Source organism: Paroedura picta, chromosome 11 (assembly GCF_049243985.1).
Source record: "Paroedura picta isolate Pp20150507F chromosome 11, Ppicta_v3.0, whole genome shotgun sequence".
Taxonomy (NCBI): domain Eukaryota; kingdom Metazoa; phylum Chordata; class Lepidosauria; order Squamata; family Gekkonidae; genus Paroedura; species Paroedura picta.
In genome coordinates this window covers 2,362,842-2,381,308 of record NC_135379.1, presented here as the reverse complement: position 1 = coordinate 2,381,308, position 18,467 = coordinate 2,362,842, and the positions used below count along the sequence as shown (strand labels likewise).

The 18,467-nt window shown below is 52.6% G+C and overlaps 1 protein-coding gene across 1 annotated transcript in view; it reads left to right on the top strand.

Moving 5' to 3' along the window:
- The window catches only part of WNT9A (Wnt family member 9A), a 34,283-nt gene extending 16,042 nt beyond the window's left edge, over positions 1-18,241 (top strand). The window contains exons 2-5 of the mRNA XM_077303096.1: positions 5,490-5,749; positions 6,454-6,716; positions 9,673-10,190; positions 11,743-18,241. Of these exons, the coding sequence (XP_077159211.1) occupies positions 5,490-5,749; positions 6,454-6,716; positions 9,673-10,146 (997 nt within the window). The 3' untranslated portion in view covers positions 10,147-10,190; positions 11,743-18,241. The remainder of the gene's footprint in view (positions 1-5,489; positions 5,750-6,453; positions 6,717-9,672; positions 10,191-11,742) is intronic.
- The last annotated feature ends 226 nt before the right edge of the window (positions 18,242-18,467 follow it).

Below are 18,467 nucleotides of genomic sequence, written 5' to 3'. Positions count from 1 at the left end.
AACTTGTTTGTGGTTCCAAAGGAGGCTTGTGGTGCTCCCAGGTGAGCAGCTCTCAGAATTTAGCCAGACCCAACGCAGGAAAGTTCATGCAAACCTAGCAGCATTCAAAGGATGCCCCGTATTCCTCCTGGGCCTGCACAACTTCGGATTCTCTCTGGGACCTTTCCTATCTTGCAGGGACTGTCTTTTCCCCAGCACCAGCTGGGTGTGCGCAAAGGGCTCAAAGGAGCAGCCGTCTTGCCCCGCCACTCCTTGAGTGGAAGCAAAATGTCACAAATATGCAGCGGGTTGCAAGAGCTTTGCCAGCACGGCTCTGAAAGGCACACATGCAAAATGCTGCCTCCATTCTGCATTCCGGCCCTTCGAAAGGCAAGCCAGGCTCTGATCCAGCCCTCCTGGGCCACAAGTGACCAGCGTGCGCCTTTTTCCTGTTCCGCAGCTGACAGTTCCAGCCAATGCACCCTTTTGCAACTTTCTTAATCTTCCTCTTCAACAATCGTCGGTGACAATCCGTGTGTGCAGGCCGCATTCCCCTTTGTCTCCTAGGAGAGCTCCCACCCTGATAAGGATCTGTGCCCTGGTGGGGAGGCCGTGGGGCCGGCTCAGAGCTCCCGAAATGAAGGGGTCGGTAGGAGTGACGAGAAGCATGCAGCGACTTCTGTGTCTTGGCGCAGGTGCGAGCGCATTGTCCCGCGGGGCGGTGCACATGGTGAGACATTCACCTGTGGCGTGCCTAGATTGCAGCGCCAGCATCTACCTGCAGGACTTGTTGGTGTGCAGGGGAGGGGAGGACTGTGGCTCAGTGGCCAAGCATCTCCCTTGGCATGCAGAAGGTCCCAGGTCCCCTAAAGCGAGCAGGGGGTGGGCGATGTGAAAGACCTCAGCGGGGGACGCCGGGGAGTGGTTGCCGGTCCGAGTGGACAGTGCTGACCTGGAAGGACCAAGGCAGGTTCCGGGCAAGGCAGCTTCGTGCGTCAGTCTCTCTCCCCCCCCCCCCGGCTCCTTTGCCAAGGCCAAATAACATGCTGGGCACTCTCGTCGTGGCATTCCGACATGGTGTACAGCCTGACCTTGGCACAGCCGCGGGTTCCCTGCCCTGCTCTCCCCTCCTGGGATTGGCCCGGGGGACACGCGGGGACCTCTGGCATGCGAAGCAGGCACACCTCCCCAGCCCCCTCCCCTGCCGCTTGGCGGTCATGCGAGGGCTGCTGTCCCGGCGGCCGCAGGCGCTCCCAGCCCGTGAGCCAAGCGGGGACAAGGGCAGAGCTTGGGGGAGCCCGGCCCCACTCGGCCCAATCTGCCTTTGCATTTTTGCAACCGGGAGGGCAGCCCCAGAGATTTGGCGGTGGAGACTGAGGAGGTCTGGGGAAGGTCGGGACCTCAGTGGGGTGCTGATGCCATCAAGCCCCACCCTCCCAAGCAGCCATTTTCTCCAGGAAATGAGTTGAGACTCCGGGAGTGCTCCAGGCCCCGCTGGGAGGCCGGCGAGCCAAGGAGGGCTGCCTTCTTTCTGCCCCATTTGGAGACCGAACGTCATCTGCCAGGGGCCCCTCGGTGTCCCCCTTTCCCCTCTTGGGTGGGCAGCGGGAGGGGAGAGCAACCGGGGAACGAGGACCGTCTGGTCAGTCACGGAGCTGTTTAAATTTAGGAGGCTGAAGCTTAACAAAAGGCCGGCGGCCCGAGGTGTTAGGCAGACAACTGGGTGATGGATTACCCTGGTCAGTCTTGTGTTTTGGCACCGGCGGGAGCGAGCGGAGACTGATGTTCACACATGGCCCGCGGTGTGCGCTGCTGGACAGCTGCCGGCCTCCTGGGGAAGGAGGGATCGGCCGTTCGTTCGTACAGAGCGTCCCGGACAGCCCCCGGGAAGCTTCTCTGCCCAGACGGGACGGGACGGGATGGGCTGGCTTGGCTTGGCGGCTCACCCTTGCTCCAGAGACACGGCCCAGCGACCAGGGCTGTGCCACATGCCAGGGAAGGGGCTGGATGGATGCGGGGGCCGGGGGAGGCCTGGGCGGGAGAGGAGAGTACGGGAGACGGTTAGGGGAGTGGGGCACCTTCCCCAGGAGGACTTCTGAGTTGAGAAGAGGGGCGACTAAGGAGGGGTGCGTTCTCAAGAAGCCCGGGCTCAGTACAGAGGATTTCTCATGGGGCCCAGGGCCACAGGAGTGGTGGTGACTGCAAGCAGGGATTGGAGAAACACTGGACATTTGTGCACGCGTGGCTCTTAGCCTCGAGCTCTCTAGGCTTGCTCTGGGGCAGGGATGCTCTGTTTTCTTGGGGCTTGGGGGGGCAACAGTGGGGGGAGGCTTCTGGAGTCAGGGGGCCTTCCAGTGGCACGTTTCTGCCCCCACATTGCAGCCAGTGATTTGGGCCAAGGTGGCTTGCGTTGGCATAGCTTAAATATGGGAAAGTGTGGATTGTCGGCTGCTTGAAGAGAAACCGGGATGTCAAGAAGAGAGGAGATAGTCCTGGCAGTCTAACTGACTAGCTGTTGTTCTGGAGGCAATCAGGGAGGAGGTGGGCTCAAAGGAGCAGGAACTCCCCAACTGAGCTAACCAAGACCCTAGAGGGGGTTATTTGAAAAAATACCAGGAGCTGATCTGAACATGCGAACTGCACATCTCCTCTGACACTCCCTGCAGGATGTACTTCAAATGCGGTAGAATCAGGCCAACTATAGACCTCGCACATCCCAGCCCAGCTCTGGGTTGAGAAACTCTTGATAATTCAGGGATGTAGGCTGGAGAGGGCAGGGACCTCAGTGGGGCAAAATGCCAGAGCCCACCCTCCAGAGCAGGGGTAGTCAAACTGCGGCCCTCCAGATGTCCATGGACTACAATTCCCACGAGCCCCTGCCAGCATTTGCTGGCAGGGGCTCCTGGTAATTGTAGTCCATGGACATCTGGAGGGCCACAGTTTGACTACCCCTGCTCCAGAGCATCGGTTTTCTCCAGGGAAACCCCTCTCTGTAGTCTGGAGAAGGGCTGTAATTCCAGGGGATCCCCAGGGCTCCCCTGGAGGCTGGCATCCCTAGGTCCATGGTAGCCTGTGTTTTTAGGGCCATAGCTAGGACCAGACACTTCCTTTTGACTTGGAGGTTCTGCTCCACCCGCTGTCCAAAGCTGGGAGAGAATCCTGAACAAACGTCTCAACCCCTGTGCATATCGCTGCTTCATTTCAAGGAGCAGAAAAAAAGGGTGCAGTAAAAAGCCCTCAAGGGGGGGCACATTCAGGGCTACAAAACGGGGTTTTTGCTGCATCCTGGGGTCTCCCCGTGGCCTAGAGACTGTGGGTCTGGCTCATGGGGGGGGGGGGAGCCTGTCTCTCGTTTCCACCCCTGCTGCTCAGGCCCAGAGGCTGGAAGGTTGCCCCGGCAGGCCCCGGTGCCAGAGGAATGACGTTGAAGCCAAAGGAGAATTGGTGGGAAAAAGGAGCCCCGTCCATGTTGCTGAGAAAGGGAGAGGGTGGGGGTAGCAAACTGCCAAGCTAGGAAACCAGCAATTGTGGGCCGGAGAATAAATCTGTGCAAATGTTCCGACGGAAGGTAGAACGGGGGGGGGGGGGGGGAGCAAGTGAAATAAAGAGCCGAAAGCTCCTCCGCTCCGCACACATTCCACGGATATCTCAGTTTTCCAACCGTTTGGAGGCCAGAAGAGCTGCTTAAAGGGGAAAATAGTTTACTGAGAAGAGAAACAGAGTTTGTAAGTAAGAGAGGAGAGAGGGAGAGAGTTCTAACTGTCTATCTGGTGCAGCCTTTTTTAACCGTGAGAAACCCCTGAAACGTTCTTCAGGCTCCGAGAAAGCCCAGGCTGGGAAAGCCTTCTGCCTGAGACCTCTGGAGAGCAGCTGCCAGCCTGAGTAGGCGATGCTGACCTGGATGGACCCAGGGTCTGATTCACTGGAAGGCAGCTTCCTGGGTGTTTGTGGACCCTCCTGCGGTGGAGCTTGTGTTTCCGCAAGCCCTTGGCCTTTTCACCTCCCTGGCTCCCCCTCAAATCCCGAAAAACAGGCAGCCGCTGGAAATGCTGTGGGCATTCCGACGGGGGGATCCGGGGAGCGCGTGCCAAGGCTGGCAAGAAGGCCGGAGTGGGCACTGGGCCCTTTGACAGCATTGCCTCGAATGAACCTGCCCCCCCCCACCCGCTCCCTTGTGCCGAATCGCATCTGAGGGCTTAGGGGATTAGGTGGGTGCCATGCTCTGGCTGCTCCCAGGCTACCTTTTAAGTCCTGGGCATGGGGCTGGCTTGCAGTGCTCTCCCTGAGCTTCTCTTCTTCTCTGTGCGATGGTTTCATTTAGTCTCAGAGTTGGACTGGGACCCCCAGCGTCATCCAGGCCAACCCCTTGCCAGCACATGGACTACAAGACCCCCCCCCCCCAACAAATAGATACTTCCCTGACAACAGTGAATCCTCTTCCTCCTGAGGGAGACAGTCCTGGGCAGATTCTGCACTGACTTTGTTTTTTCCGTTGTGGATCCTGCTGAATTCAGATTGATTTGAACTCAGATCTTCCTCTATTTCCACCCCCCCCAATTGAAACAGAAAGTGTTCTGCACTTGTTTGGGGAAGCTCAGAGTGGGGAGGGGTGTCAATTGCAACAGGAGCCTCTTTCTTTTCTGGAATTGGGGGGGGGGTCGGAAACAGCAGAGGAGACAGAAATAACAAGAGGCAAATGTCTGCTGAGAGAAGTTAGGGAGCGCAGTCACTTTAAGAAAAGCCTTGCAATCAGGACCCAAGAAGTCTTTGAACTGATGCCCTGGCCAATCAGGGAAGACTGCTTTGCTAGGAGGCCCAGGGAAGGGAGTTAATTCGCAAAAAGCAGAAATCTGCACACTTCCTGATGGTGATCTTTCAAATATCGAAGCTTATATCCACTTCTGGATATCGAGGGGGAAAGGTAGGGTCACTCCGAATCAATCATGCATGCTGCAGAGGGAAAATTTAAAGCGCCCCCAATCAAAATGTTAATTGAATTCAGTGAAGACAGGAGGAATACGTTCAAGCTGGGACTGGGGGAAAAGCTCCATGCATCCTACACCCTGGTGTCAAACATGCCTCACTAATCAGGAAGGTCTTCTTCAAATTTAGATGCAACCTCCTTTGCTGTAGCTTCAAATCCCTTTGGCTGAGTCCTGTCATCAAATACGACCGAATGCCTCTCTGCCCCATCCTCTGCATGACATCCCTTTAAGTGTAGGGCTGGGGAGGGGATGGTCTGTTAGATGTCCAAAGCACCCTTTCACATTCACATTGAATGCTTGGAAGGTCTTCTTCTGCTTTCTTGGGATGAAAGCCACTCTTGGATAAAAATGCTATCCACCGGCCTGTTTCTGAAATTCCTTTGGATAGTTGCCTTCCCAGAAAACTGCCTGGGCCCGTTACCAAAACTGATAGATGTGGTGCATGCAGTGGCTGCGAGACAGAAGGCTCGTCCAGGTAACCCTATTTGAACTGGGGTCAAGCCAAGTTTCTCCTCTTTCCCGCAGGCTGACTGGGAATGAACCCCTGACCGTCCTCCCTCTGACCTCAGAAATGGAGGAAGCTGCCGCCAAGGCCCATTACAAAGTCTGTGACCGCCTGAAGCTGGAGAAGAAGCAGAGGAGGATGTGCAGGAGAGACCCCGGGGTGGCGGAGACCCTCATGGAGGCCATCAGCATGAGCGCCCTGGAGTGCCAGTACCAGTTCCGCTTTGAGAGGTGGAACTGCACCCTCGAGGGTCGCTACAGAGCCAGCTTGCTCAAGAGAGGTGAGCCGCAAGTCGTGGGGGGCGGAGAACAGCTTGGTATTTCCTCCAGAATGAGCTGGGTGCGAGGAGGACACACGGCCCTGTGGGTTCAGAATTTGATAAATGCAGCAGTGTGTTGAACTTGAGTCCTGGCCTCATTTGCACCTTCCTTTGATCCATGTGGCTCCCAGAAGATCTGATTCTTCCAGGACTGGATTCCAGAAAGGACTTCCAAAATGGAGAGGGTGCAGAGGAGAGCAATGAAGATGATCTGGGGCCTGGGGACTGAACCCTAGGAGGGAAGGTGGAAGGACTTGGGAAGGTTCAGCTTGGAGAAGAGGAGGTGGAGAGGGGACAGGTTGGCTCTCTTGAAGGTTCTGAAAGGTGGTCGCTTAGAGGACCTGCAGTGGTGGGCTTAAACCACCTGTAGAATGGTACCAGCTAGACAGCAGGGAAATGTTTTTTTTTCATCAGAGTAGGAGAGGGAAGAGGGATAAGGGAAAGGTAAAGGTATCCCCTGTGCAAGCACCGAGTCATGTCTGACCCTTGGGGTGACGCCCTCCAGCGTTTTCTTGGCAGACTCAATACGGGGCGGATTGCCAGTGCCTTCCCCAGTCAGGGGAGAGGGATAGAAGAGGACAAAAGCCTGACGTTTTCTTGCGGTGTTAACCGGCCTGTGGCAGCCCGATGAGGTAGTTAACAATGTTGTTTGTTGCATTTTGCAGGTTTTAAGGAAACTGCCTTCCTTTATGCCATCTCTTCAGCAGGGCTGACCCATGCTATGGCCAAGGCCTGCAGCGCCGGGCGCATGGAGCGCTGCACCTGCGACGAGGCCCCCGACCTGGAGAACCGCGAGGCCTGGCAGTGGGGCGGCTGCGGCGACAACCTCAAGTACAGCAACAAGTTTGTCAAGGAGTTCCTGGGGAAGAAGTCCAACAAGGACCTGCGCGCCAGGGTGGACTTCCACAACAACCTGGTGGGCATGAAGGTGAGAGGGCGGGCCGTCCTCCTTAACCCTTTTCCTGACACATCTGTTCTCACCCGCTTTGGACACAAAGGAGGAAACGGTGGGCACGGCTCCTTCACAGGGAACGGGTGGGCGGGGGAGAGGGAATCCCTGGCCCCCCCAACAGCAGTCGAGGTTGCTGCTGAAGTTTGGTTTCAGAGACCACAAAGGTGGGATTGGGGGGGTGCATTGGGATTGGGGGGCTGTTGTAGAGGTAAACCGATGCTAATAAGATTTGGGAGAGAACGGAGCGTTTGTGGGGCGTTTTACCGCGGAGATAGTCTTGGATGTGTGCACGGTGTCCTTATGAACGTCCCAGAAGTAGCCATCAGCACCTGGCCACCAGATGACGGGGACCTCGTGCTCCTTTGCTCCCAGGGTGGAAAACCGTGCCATAAATGCAATGTGACGCATGCAGTAACCAGCGCAACATACAACCCCGTTCCCTTATGTTAAACAAAACCTTCCAGGCCTGCTCCAGTATATACTGCAATCCTGATCTCTTTACACAAACAGTCTCTGGAAGACTTCCGTTTTGTGCGTTCTGCAGCATAGTTGTGAGGACCGCTTCCGGACCCTCGGTTCCACGAGACGGCAGCGGCAACAGAGAATGCATGTGCAGCATGGGGAGGGGGGGGGCTCCCTCTGCCACAAACATTATTGTTAGAGGAAGCTGGGAGATTTCAGCCGTTCCCAGGTGAACTTTCCTGAACTACAATTCCCAAGATTCCTTGGCCTGGAGTGGCCCACGCAGAAGTTGCATAGAGATGGAGCCTCAGCAAGGTGTCTCCTGCAGGAAACAGGGCCGGTGCTCTCTCAGCTGCATGGAATGCTGGTTTTCCATGACACAAACAGGCCCAACCATAGCGGGTCCCCTGGGACTGCGTAGGCTTGTTGATCCCCCCTCCCTCCCTCCCTCCCTGCCACCCCTGCCTGTCTTCGTTCTTCAAGCGAGCGTCAAGCAGAATTCTGCACCAGGAAACTTTTCGGGGGCGGCTATTTAGAGAACTGCTGCTCAGACAATTCCTGGGTGACCCAACGCCCCCCTGGCCAGGTTGCAAATACTTCCCCTCTTTTTCTGCAACAAGGCCCTGGGTGGATTTCTCTCGCTCTTCACACCCTCGACGGGTGAAATAATCGCCTTCCCGACCCCGTTGTGCCCATTTCATGCCTCGCTGTGCCTACGATATGACCTCAGTGAGCATGACAAGGCCACCTTGTCTGGCGGGAGAGATGAGATCATTAACCAGAAGGGCTTCTCCACACTCCCCCCCCCCTTCCTTTTTTTCCCCTTTATTGACAAGCAGGAGCTTTAAGAATATGAACCGTATTAAAAAAGCAATTTTCTCTTCTGCCAAAATCCACTTGAGCTCACCCAGCTATTTGGGAGAAGGGGGAGAGCGAGGAGGAAGGAGTGAGAAACCGCTGATCCCTCCCTTCCCGAGCATCGGCAACGTGCCGGCTGATCTTCGGGTGTGTAAAGCTGGGGGGCTGGATTCTGCTCCTGCTGCTGCCTTTTCTGTCTGCTGAAAATATCACCCCCCTCTGTCCCTCCTTGACTCTAGCCCTCCCTTTGTGTCCCGTTAATGAAAAAGGAAAAGTCGGAGTATTAGCCCACTCAATTTGTTCCGCTGGACCAGAGTTAAGTGACGTTTTAATTAATTCTCCCCTTCCCTCGTCCATGTTTCTCAGCAAAGTATCATTAAACATGACTTTCTGACGACATCTTTGGAGCGTTGCTAAGTTCCTTAATCTCTAGAAGGCCGACCCCCTTCTTTCTTTCTCTTTTCTTCCTCCCCCGTCTCGAGGTATGTCTGGTCAAGCATATCTTACCCGTCTGAGGGGCGCTATGAGAGGGGGTGCTGATGCCCTGGGCGAAAAAGCCGTGTTGCCTTCCTTTCCCCCAAACGGGTTTACTTGCGAGAAAGGGCAAGGGTGGAAAGCGCAGGCAGGTGGTAAGCTCTCCCGTCTGGAGGGGCAGAGGGCACGAGTTGTCCCCATTACGGATCTGGCAAAGTCCTGCATCGTTCGCCACTTCAGGCTGAGTCCAGTTTTACTACCCTTGGAGCCCATCAAAAAAATCCTGTGATTGAATCCCTTTGGAGGAAAATGGCTGCACTCGATGGGGGGGAATGATGGCTACGGGCCCCAGGGCTGCAAAGTGGGGACTACCTGTTACCTGCACCTCTCCATTATGAACCTGCTGCTTTGCAGCTGCTTTACAGGCACCCAAAGTAGAAGCAAAATCCTGAGGGTTAAATTAGCACCTTGGGGTAGCACAAGGATCTGCTGGAGAGGGTCATTGTATGTGCCAAACCAGGAAGCTGCATCAGGGATTCCCGACTGGGCTCATGGGGTTCTGTGAGGGCTCCCCAGGGCTTCCGTGGCCTTTCCCAGAAGTTTGTGTGGCCGCTGACATCACTGAAGGTCACTGGAGCCCACTTCCCCTGGCGGCCTAGTCTCTTTCTTCACAATGGAAACAGTAAATGATTGATTTATTGGCTGGTTCCTGCATCTTTCCGCCACGCCCCCTCCTCTGAAAGGATGTCACCACTTCCTTGAAGTATGAAAAAAAAATGAAATGATAGAAAATGAGACTTTAGTATAAATTATGTCAGTTAAATCAATTATATCTTTTCATTAATTCTACCAAGTCATGGGGAGGTAGATAAAGAGTTGCTGGACTTTGAAATTCTTGTCCTGTTGGGGTACTACACCTAGGCAGTCATCACATTTCCAGGAAATGGACTTCACCAGGGGTGGTCAAACTGAGGGGTGCTCATAGACTACAATTCCCATGAACCAGTTGGCAGGGGTTCATGGGAACTGTAGTGTATGAATATCTGGAGAGCCATGGTTTGGCTACCCCAGGACTAGACATGCTACTGTAAGAGAAAAAATTCCGGAGTTGACTGGAGGGTTTATTTGTTGCCTGTAGGTCATCAAAGCTGGTGTCGAGACAACCTGCAAGTGCCACGGTGTGTCGGGGTCGTGTACCGTGCGGACGTGTTGGCGGCAGCTCTCCCCCTTCCATGAGATCGGCAAACAGCTGAAACAGAAGTACGAGATGGCTCTTAAAGTGGGCAGCACCACCAATGAGGCAACGGGTGAGGGGGACATCTCTCCCCCTAAAAAATCCATCCCGGGTCACGGTGACCAGATCCCAAGGACTACGGACCTTGTCTACATCGATGACTCCCCGAGTTTTTGCCTGGTGAGCAGGTATTCACCTGGCACTTCGGGCAGGAAATGCTACAAAGATAAAAACTGCGAGAGCATCTGCTGCGGCCGAGGCCACAACACCCAAAGCCGGGTGGTGACCCGGCCTTGCCAGTGTCAGGTCCGCTGGTGCTGTTATGTGGAGTGTAAACAGTGTACTCAGCGAGAAGAAGTTTATACCTGTAAGGACTGACATGCCCCAACTGGATCGCCCTTCGTGATGAGAGTCTATGATGTGTACGTATGACCAAACAGGGGTTGGAGGGTAATGGAAAAACTATGCTGAGGTGTCGGCACTTTGTAGGGTATCGGTGACCCAGCTGTCTCGCTCCCTGTTGGGACTTTCCCGCATTCTCACATGTTGGATCATGCGCTTTCAGTGTCCTTTTGCGGCTGGATTTTCCTGTGCTAGACAAGAAAATCTACTTCTAAAATGCGTGTGCAGTGAAAGTGCGTGCGCAGATGAGCCCTTGTTCCCTTCTCCCATACCGGATGGGAGATACGCTTCTGGGTAGCAGTGTATGAGAACGAGATATTGGGGTACTTGTAGACTGTTAAGCTAAATCTGAGCAGATAGTGTGATGATAAGGCAAATGCAGTCTTGGGCTGTATCAACAGAGACATCACAACAAAATCACAAGATGTCTTAGTCCTGCTGTGTAAAACACTGGTCAGACCCCACCTGGTGTCCTGTGTGCAGTTCTGGAGGCCTCACTTCAAAGAAGGTGTGGACAAAATGAAGAGGGTGCAGAGGAGAGCGATGAGGATGATACGGGGTCAGGGGACCAAACCCTAGGAGGAAAGGCTGAGGGCCTTGGGAATGTTCAGCCTGAAGAAGAGGAGGTTGAGAGGGGACAGGATGGCTCTCTTGAAGTATCTGAAAGGTTGTCCCCTGGAGGGGGGCAGCAGAAGATAGAACCTGCAGCAATGGGTTTAAACTACATGTAGAGTGCTACTGGCTGCATATCAGGGAAAGTTTTTCACAGTCTGAGTAGTTCAGCAGTGGAATTGGCTGCCCAAAGAGGTGGTCAGCTCCCCCTCACGGGCAGTCTTCAGGGAGCGGCTGGACAGTTACTTTTCATGATGGCTGATCCTGCATTGAGTAGGGGGTTGGACTAAATGGCCTATACGGCCCCTTCCAATTCTATGGTTCTTTAATTCTTTGCAAACTAATATTGGATACCACAGGAAACTAAGTTCTGCTTGAAGATGCTGTTTTTTTTGAGGGGAAGAAGTTGATTGCCCAAGCAAAAGCTCTTCACCTTGATTGGAAAGAACAGGGGTAGTCAAACTGCGTTTGCTGGCAGGGGCTTCTGGGAATTGTAGTCCATGGACATCTGGAGGGCCGCAGTTTGACTACCCCTGGGAAAGAATGTTTTTTTCTACTGGTTTTCTAAATCAGGAGCATTTATGGGGTCAGGCGTGGAATCCAGGTGCCCTCCTTACCTTATCTACCTTGAGAGGCAAGATCTGGAACAGCAATGGTGCTGGGAGGAAAGAATATGCTATCAGGATGATGATGGAGCAATAGAATACAGGGGGTGGGGGGTGGGGATTTGGTTGGCATTGCTTCTTAAGTGTACCTCCCACATCCTGTCTCTTGAGGATCTTAGTGTGTGGATGTGGCCTGTTTGAAAGAAGACTTTTGCCTATCTCCTGCATTTTGCAGCAGCTCCTGGATAGATTCTTACCAAGACATTGATCTAGCCAGTAAGAAACTCGAGAGTATCTTTTTCTCCTCACCATCTACTTTGTTCTAATCGATGTCTCACTTTCCCCCCACTTGCAGCTTTCATTGTCTACTTTGTACACTACGAAAAACCACTAGAGGCCTTCTTAAGCAGCCTGGAGGCAACTGCTGCCCGTTATCTCTCTCCTCATTTCCTTGTACCTCGTGTCAGTCCAAAGTCACCCGGTGAAGGCTGCTTAAAACCTCGACAGGGATCACATCCCAGCTTGCAGATGTGCTGTTTGGAAGTCCGTCTTCTGGTGGTGGGTGGGCCCCCGTTGCCGTGTGGAGCATCGTGCTGCTTGGACTTCCCTAGAACTGAACCGTCAGCCGTTTTGGACGGGATTGCATCTCCCAGGGTCCTCGTCCGCTAGGACATCATTCCGTTTATTCTGCACCGTGGCTGTGGCCGTTGAACCCGGCACGACCCCTCGACAAACATTGGACGTTTCTTTAAACCACTAGCTTTAAGGCGCGTATTTTAAAAAGATGTAGAAAAAGATCTGGCGATGTCGAACGGCATCGCTGCTGTTGGATTCCAAGTCGCCAGTCAACAAAGAGATGAGGGGAGGAGAGGAAGGCGGAGAAGAAACTGAAACCGCAAGAGTGACCAAAAATACGCCCGTATTGTCGGCTGTCTGTCATCTTTCTGCGCCTTTTTAATGAGGATATTACAAATTGTGACCCCCCCTGACAACGTGGCTTTCCTTCAACAACGCTACTTGGATCAGAGGCGGCTGGCTCATTTCATGGGCGGCAGTGGCGGTGGGAGCTTCCAAAAGATGGGGCCGCCTTGATTCTCCCGTAGTCGCGAGTCGTCTCCATTTAATCCCTCGACCTGGTTTTCCACGGACGCTGGATGGGCTGCTCTGCACGGCTTCCCTTTGCCTTGCTGGGGCTGGCCAGCCTTCCAGAGACAAACCTGCCTCTACCGCAGCTTTCTTTAAAATGATAATAAAAAAGTAGCCACTCGTATTTAAGCTATATTCTTGTGCGCCTACTGGGAGGGGATGGAGCTGGTTGGCTTCGCGTTGCTTGCAGCCCAACAACTGTATTTCAACTTGGCTTGCAGATCGACTATCTGGAGGGTGGCAGAGAGGCATGGGGAGTGGCACATGTTCTTGGTTTCGATTCGGGATTCCGCAGGAGTGGGGAGTCCGCCCCCATTGCATCTTGCTGAGGCCCATTGTAAGAGATGTGAAACTCAAAAGACGGTCGCTTAGCCTCCCTCCCTCTCCGCCTCCAGTTGCTCAGCATGGCTATGCACAGTGGATATCCTCGACCAGAATTGTCATTGGCTTCCGCACGGGATAGAACGGTCCTGAATTATATGGAAACGGTTGTACCTTACTGTTTTAAGGACTTGAGACTGAATAGAAACCTATTATTCAGTGTGGAAAGATATATGCCTAAATATAAATATTGAACATTTATTTATTAAGCCTTTCAGAAGGACATTCTTATGGTTTCAATGTGGTATTGGGTCTGGCCCCCTCTCGAGAATCCTCTCCCTCTTGCCCGCACGTAGAGTTTAGTTCCCTGAAATATCTCACCAATGGCTCGTTTCCCCCTTCCCCCTCCCAAAATTTGACGTGAGGCATGTCATGTTTTTCACTTTGGGGTATATCTGAACGACTTGTCTTCGACTCCTTCCGCACATGTTGGATAATGCACTTTTGATGTGGATTTTCCTGTTTCGCACAGAAAAATCCAGCTGCACAGGAAAACCCAGCTGCAAAAGCACATGGAAATAGCTTTAGCCAATGTGTGCAGAATGAGCCTTGGTCGGATGTCTTTGGAAGAAAGGGGCCCAAATTGGTATCTTCTGGATGCCCTACATTAAGTCCCCAAAAATCCTAAGCAGCCAATTTAACCGCTCTTGCTATTCTAGGTGAAGATGAATTTGGCCACCTACTGCAATGATTTCCCCTAGAAAGTTTTCCGAATGGCCTCCGGTTTTTCTCCTTAGTACAAATCACTGGAGAGTTGATTGGTCCTCATTTCTTACGAGTGACCATAGAGAGAGTTAGCAGTTGAAGCTCATGGTAGGGTATGGCATGTAATTTTGATGTCTCCAAGTACTGGGGGACAGGATTCTCACTGCCTTCACATTTCTTAGCTAGCCCCATGCCCCGCTCCCCAAGGCCAAAGGTCATCACAGTCTGGTAGACTGGTCAACATTTGTCAGCTGCAAACCAGCCTCACTGAGCATGTCTTGGCCCACCCCAGGACAGGTGCCAGGATGGACCTCACCACACATGTGGTTGGCTGGGCTGGAGTACCTGCTCCCTTGCATGTTAGCACACATGAAATAATCCCAGCCCTGCCTCTGTGATGATCACATTTGAAACTCTCATGTAGAGAAACGATCCAGGTTTCTGTAGCAAAGCCACATGCATTGCTTTTTTTTAAAGGCCTTGTTTCTCCCCAATAAATGCAGATTTCCAATCCCTGCTGTGGCGAGCAAACCCAACTTGGGAAACGGAGAGCTGGCAATGCGTGTCATTGAGTGTGGATCGCTACTTAGACAGGATTGGGATCGTTTCAGGAAGCAGGGTGAATACCCTTAAGTGAGCGAGTAGGATTAGCATAGGGTTGCCAGACCCCCCAGCGGAGTCAAAGCCCCCTACTGCCATCACCCCACAGCTGGCTGACGGGGGGACTTACCCTGAGAAAGAGGGAGGCCCAGCCGACATGCAGAGACATGTCTATGTCGTTGCCTGCATGACCTGAAATTGACATCATTACATTGGGGTGATGCTCTGGTATTTGGACTAAAACTCTATGTTGGAAGCCAAATTTGCCATAGAGTTTTTGCTCCAATACCAAAACATTGCCTGACATCACTTCTAGGTCACAAGGTCAGTGACATAGGGTCGTAGCTGCAATGTTGGGTGGGCTTCCCTCCTGCCCCCGGTATGTTCCCCCCATCCCCCACTGGTTGCAAGGAGGGACGTGGCCTCTCTAGAGCAGTGCGTGGCACTGGAGCCCTTGGTAGACAATTCGGATTCGGGCAAATTCAGGTAAACAAGGGTAAACTAGAAATGGCAAACTGCTCCCGCTGGGTAGAGAAAGCTGCACACTGCAAAGGGACTCCCATGCAGCCTACTTAGAAGGAGGTCCATGCTCATTATGGTTTACTCCCAGGAAAGAAGGCATAGGGTTGTAGTCCTATGGCTGGTGCTGCCATGGGTGGAGATTGTGGGCCACTACAGAGGCACCCCGCTGGAGTTTCTGCTGTGGGCTCCGAAATTCTTGGGTCACCTCCGGTTCCTCAGAAGTGGCCTCATGGCTTTCCCGGCAGAGAAGTTGAAACTCTGGACTAGTTTTAGTGAATTAAATGCCCATTGGCTTGCATTCGTGTAGGAGGAAATAGTAACATTTCAGATTTTGTTTCTCAAAGTCTCTGCAACATCTGAGAATCTGATTCTTGTGGCATTCAGGATGAGGGCATCTTGGCCCGAATGGGAGCATCATGTGCGGAAGGGGAGCAGAAACAAGTCAATGGGGGCTTAGAGCCCGACCCTACACTGCTCCACTCCGCAGTAAGTTCTGCAGCAGGGCTTACTCCTGAGTAAGTGGGTGTAAGAGGAATGCGCTTTTTTTTTTTTTTTTTTGAGACAGAGGCAAAGGAATGAACGGACGAACTACTGAGTTGGGAAAGGTCTTTGTGTTATAAATCGCGCACTGAAGCCAGGGTGCTTTCTGTAAGTATTTAAAAAAACAAAAACAAAAACAGAAGTGTATTTATGTTAATGCAAATATTATTACTTTCTTGTTATATATTGTAAATAGTAAGGTTTATTCTCCTGTGGCGAAAGTTCTAAATGTCAAATAGTAACGAGGCACATGTGTTTAAAAGATCTAAGCAGGTTGTACTCTACGTAGCTCTCCTCTCCTCTGGGCGAGTGTATTCTGAGGCCATAGGCAACTCAAGATGACATAGGATGAGCTGCCATTTTGGGGGAGGAGCCAAAGCTGTCCTCACCAGGTATTGTGCCTTCTCTATATGCCTTAAACCTGGGGATGTTACCGACCAGGATCCCAAAAATTTGCTGAATCTGAGATCTAGGTTGTTCTTGGTGGGGTCTCCAAACTGACCTCACGCTTATCACAACGTGTGCCTCTTTCATCCCTGGTTGCCGTGTGAAATAAATGGGGGTCTGGTGTCTGAAGAACGTGCTCTTGGAGCTACACCATCCCATTGTCTCTTGGCCACGGAAGACTGGAGAGCCCTCGATGGGCAAGAGCCAACAGACGGCTGCCATGGGTTCATAGCAGGCTGTTGGATACCAACGTCCTCAGCAAGCAGCAAGGTTATGCCCAAACCACATCCTTTTTAAAAATTCCAAATGACAGATGTATGATCAGAAGATCTTCTCAGTTGGCTTTGATGCTCTGTGGCCCTGCCTGGGGGAAGCACTGCTATTCCCTCTAACAGCAAAGCACATCTTGGAAGCATTCCATGAGGTTGGTGAGGGTCATGTTTATGGATTCAGAGAAGCAGCGCTATGCCCTTTAGGCCGTGGCTTCATGCCATCAAACTCCAAAGGCCAGTAATCCAAACTGGCCTGTTGACCCAGTTGAATGGATCCACATGGGGTACGGGACCAGCGGTGCTCTCCTCCTGGTCAGCCTGTGTGTCTTAACTTCAGGTGGATCGATTTCTGTGGTGAACAGGACAGCTTGGCCATGGAGTTGACTGTCGCTATGATTACAGAGGCTGGCATTCTTTCAGTAGACCCAACGTAGGCTGCCTAGGTGGCCGTAGGCCCATTTTTTGGAAATGATCTCTTCCCTTGTGTCCGTGATCTGAGAGTCAATGTGGTAGGCTCAACTGGAGAATTCTGTGGAGTCCTCTTCCAAAGATGGGTTCTCTATGGGCTTTGCCTTCTGTCAAGTCCACATTGGCCCGGGCTTTCTGGGAACAAGAGGTTCCTGCGGAAAAGCTGCCCATGTTTGGAGCCTGAATTTTCACCACCCAGAATGAAAATAAAGGCATTGGCAGGGGAGCTAACTAGGGAGGGAGAGAAGACATGGAGCTGCATTGAGCAGGGGGTTGGACTAGATGGCCTTCATGGCCCCTTCCCACTTGATGGTTCGGTTCTAGAAGCCGGTTCCAGTAACGGTGGGGTCTTCCTCAAGTGCAAGACTCATATTCCTCCAGAGGGAAAGGCATTATCTACGCCACACTACAGATTGGGCTTGGGGGCTCCAGCTGCAACTCTAAACCAAGTGAAGAGGTGCCCAGTCAAAAGCATGATGAAAAATGAGCATGAACCCCGGGGGCGGTGGAGGTCCTAAACTAAGGGAGAAACTAAGCATGTCAAGGGAAACTAGCTTGCTGGAGGGCCGAAGGGCAGCGGAAGGCTCATAATCTTGTGGCTTGGGAGATTTCCAAATCAGAAACCAGGCACCCACCCATTCCTTCCGGGTCCCACCTGTGTGTGTGTGTGTTTTTTAAAGGCCTCTTTGAGTGGATGCCTCTCTCTCAGTTGCGTGGCTTAATCCGGCTCCTTGCCAAAACCCCAAGATGAAGTGCCTTCTCCAGCTGCTGGAAGGTGTGAGAATTGGTCAGTCACTAGTCACAGAGGTCTCTGCCCGTGTTCTTTAAGGCCCATTTCATGGTGATGCGCCAGAAGGGCACTAACGTTTCAGTCCTACCGATGGCCTTTGGCCCTCACAGATCCATTAAAGCTTTTGTGCATCTACCTTTGGCCTGAGAGGTCCACGCTTGTGCGTTTGGAAGAGGGCTTCACCCTGCCATAGTCCCCCAACCAGCTTGTGGTGAAAATGCTTGAGGAAATGGCTGCCCGCACCAATGTTTTGATTTCCCGTTTTGGATGCTTTCTCTCCCGTGTTTTTTGATCCAGGTAGGGTTGCCAGCGCCCTGCTGGAGGGAGGGGATCCCCCCCTGCCTCAGATCAGCTGGTTGGCGAGAGGACTTACGAGGAACAGGGGGAAAGGGTAGGCTACGTTGCCGGCAAGGCGTTGACTTTATTTCTGGTGTGTGTCCCACCATCACATTGTTGACGTCCGGGTGACACTCTGGTGTTTGGGCAAGAACTCTATGGTAGAAGCCATTTTTGCCATAGAGTTTTTGCCCAAGCACCAGAGCATGGCTGGGAGTGTCCCGATGCAATGATGTCACTTGCAGTACACCCCAGAAGGGACATCACCGCGTTGCCAGCAGTATATCTTGGGGGGCTCAGTGTGGTCCCCTGCAACCCTCGATCCAGGGCTCGCCTCCGATCCCTCACTCTCTCTCTGAGACGCGGCTTCTTGTGCACACTCTTGGATGATGTTCCTTCTAGAAGGGTTCTGAGGAGCAATAATATATGAAGGATTTGTGGAGTATTTTCCTGATGGGGGGTGGGGTGGGTGGGTGGGTTGGTTTTAACGTCTTATGGGAGCCTAAATTATTTTTCTCTACCTCATGTGTACAGCTTTGTAGGTATAAATCTGATTTCTTGCGTGACTGTGGAGAATGTATTTAAGTTATTTAACTTCTTTGTATAACAAATGAGAACAAATGAAACAATAAATGTATTTTAAATTATACCCAGAGCCTTCCTGCTCTTTGGCTGCGGGAGGAGGGGGAGGGGGAGGATGGGCCTGCATTTCTTGATGACTCTGGTTTGATACCATTTCTTTTGCGAGGTTGTCTACACCACAGTCCCCAACATGGGTAGGCCTGCAAAGAAAAAACGATGTTGGATAAGATCTCTGGTGTGGTGGAGTTTGTCTACGTGGACAAAAGCTTGGTACAACTACGATACAGCAAG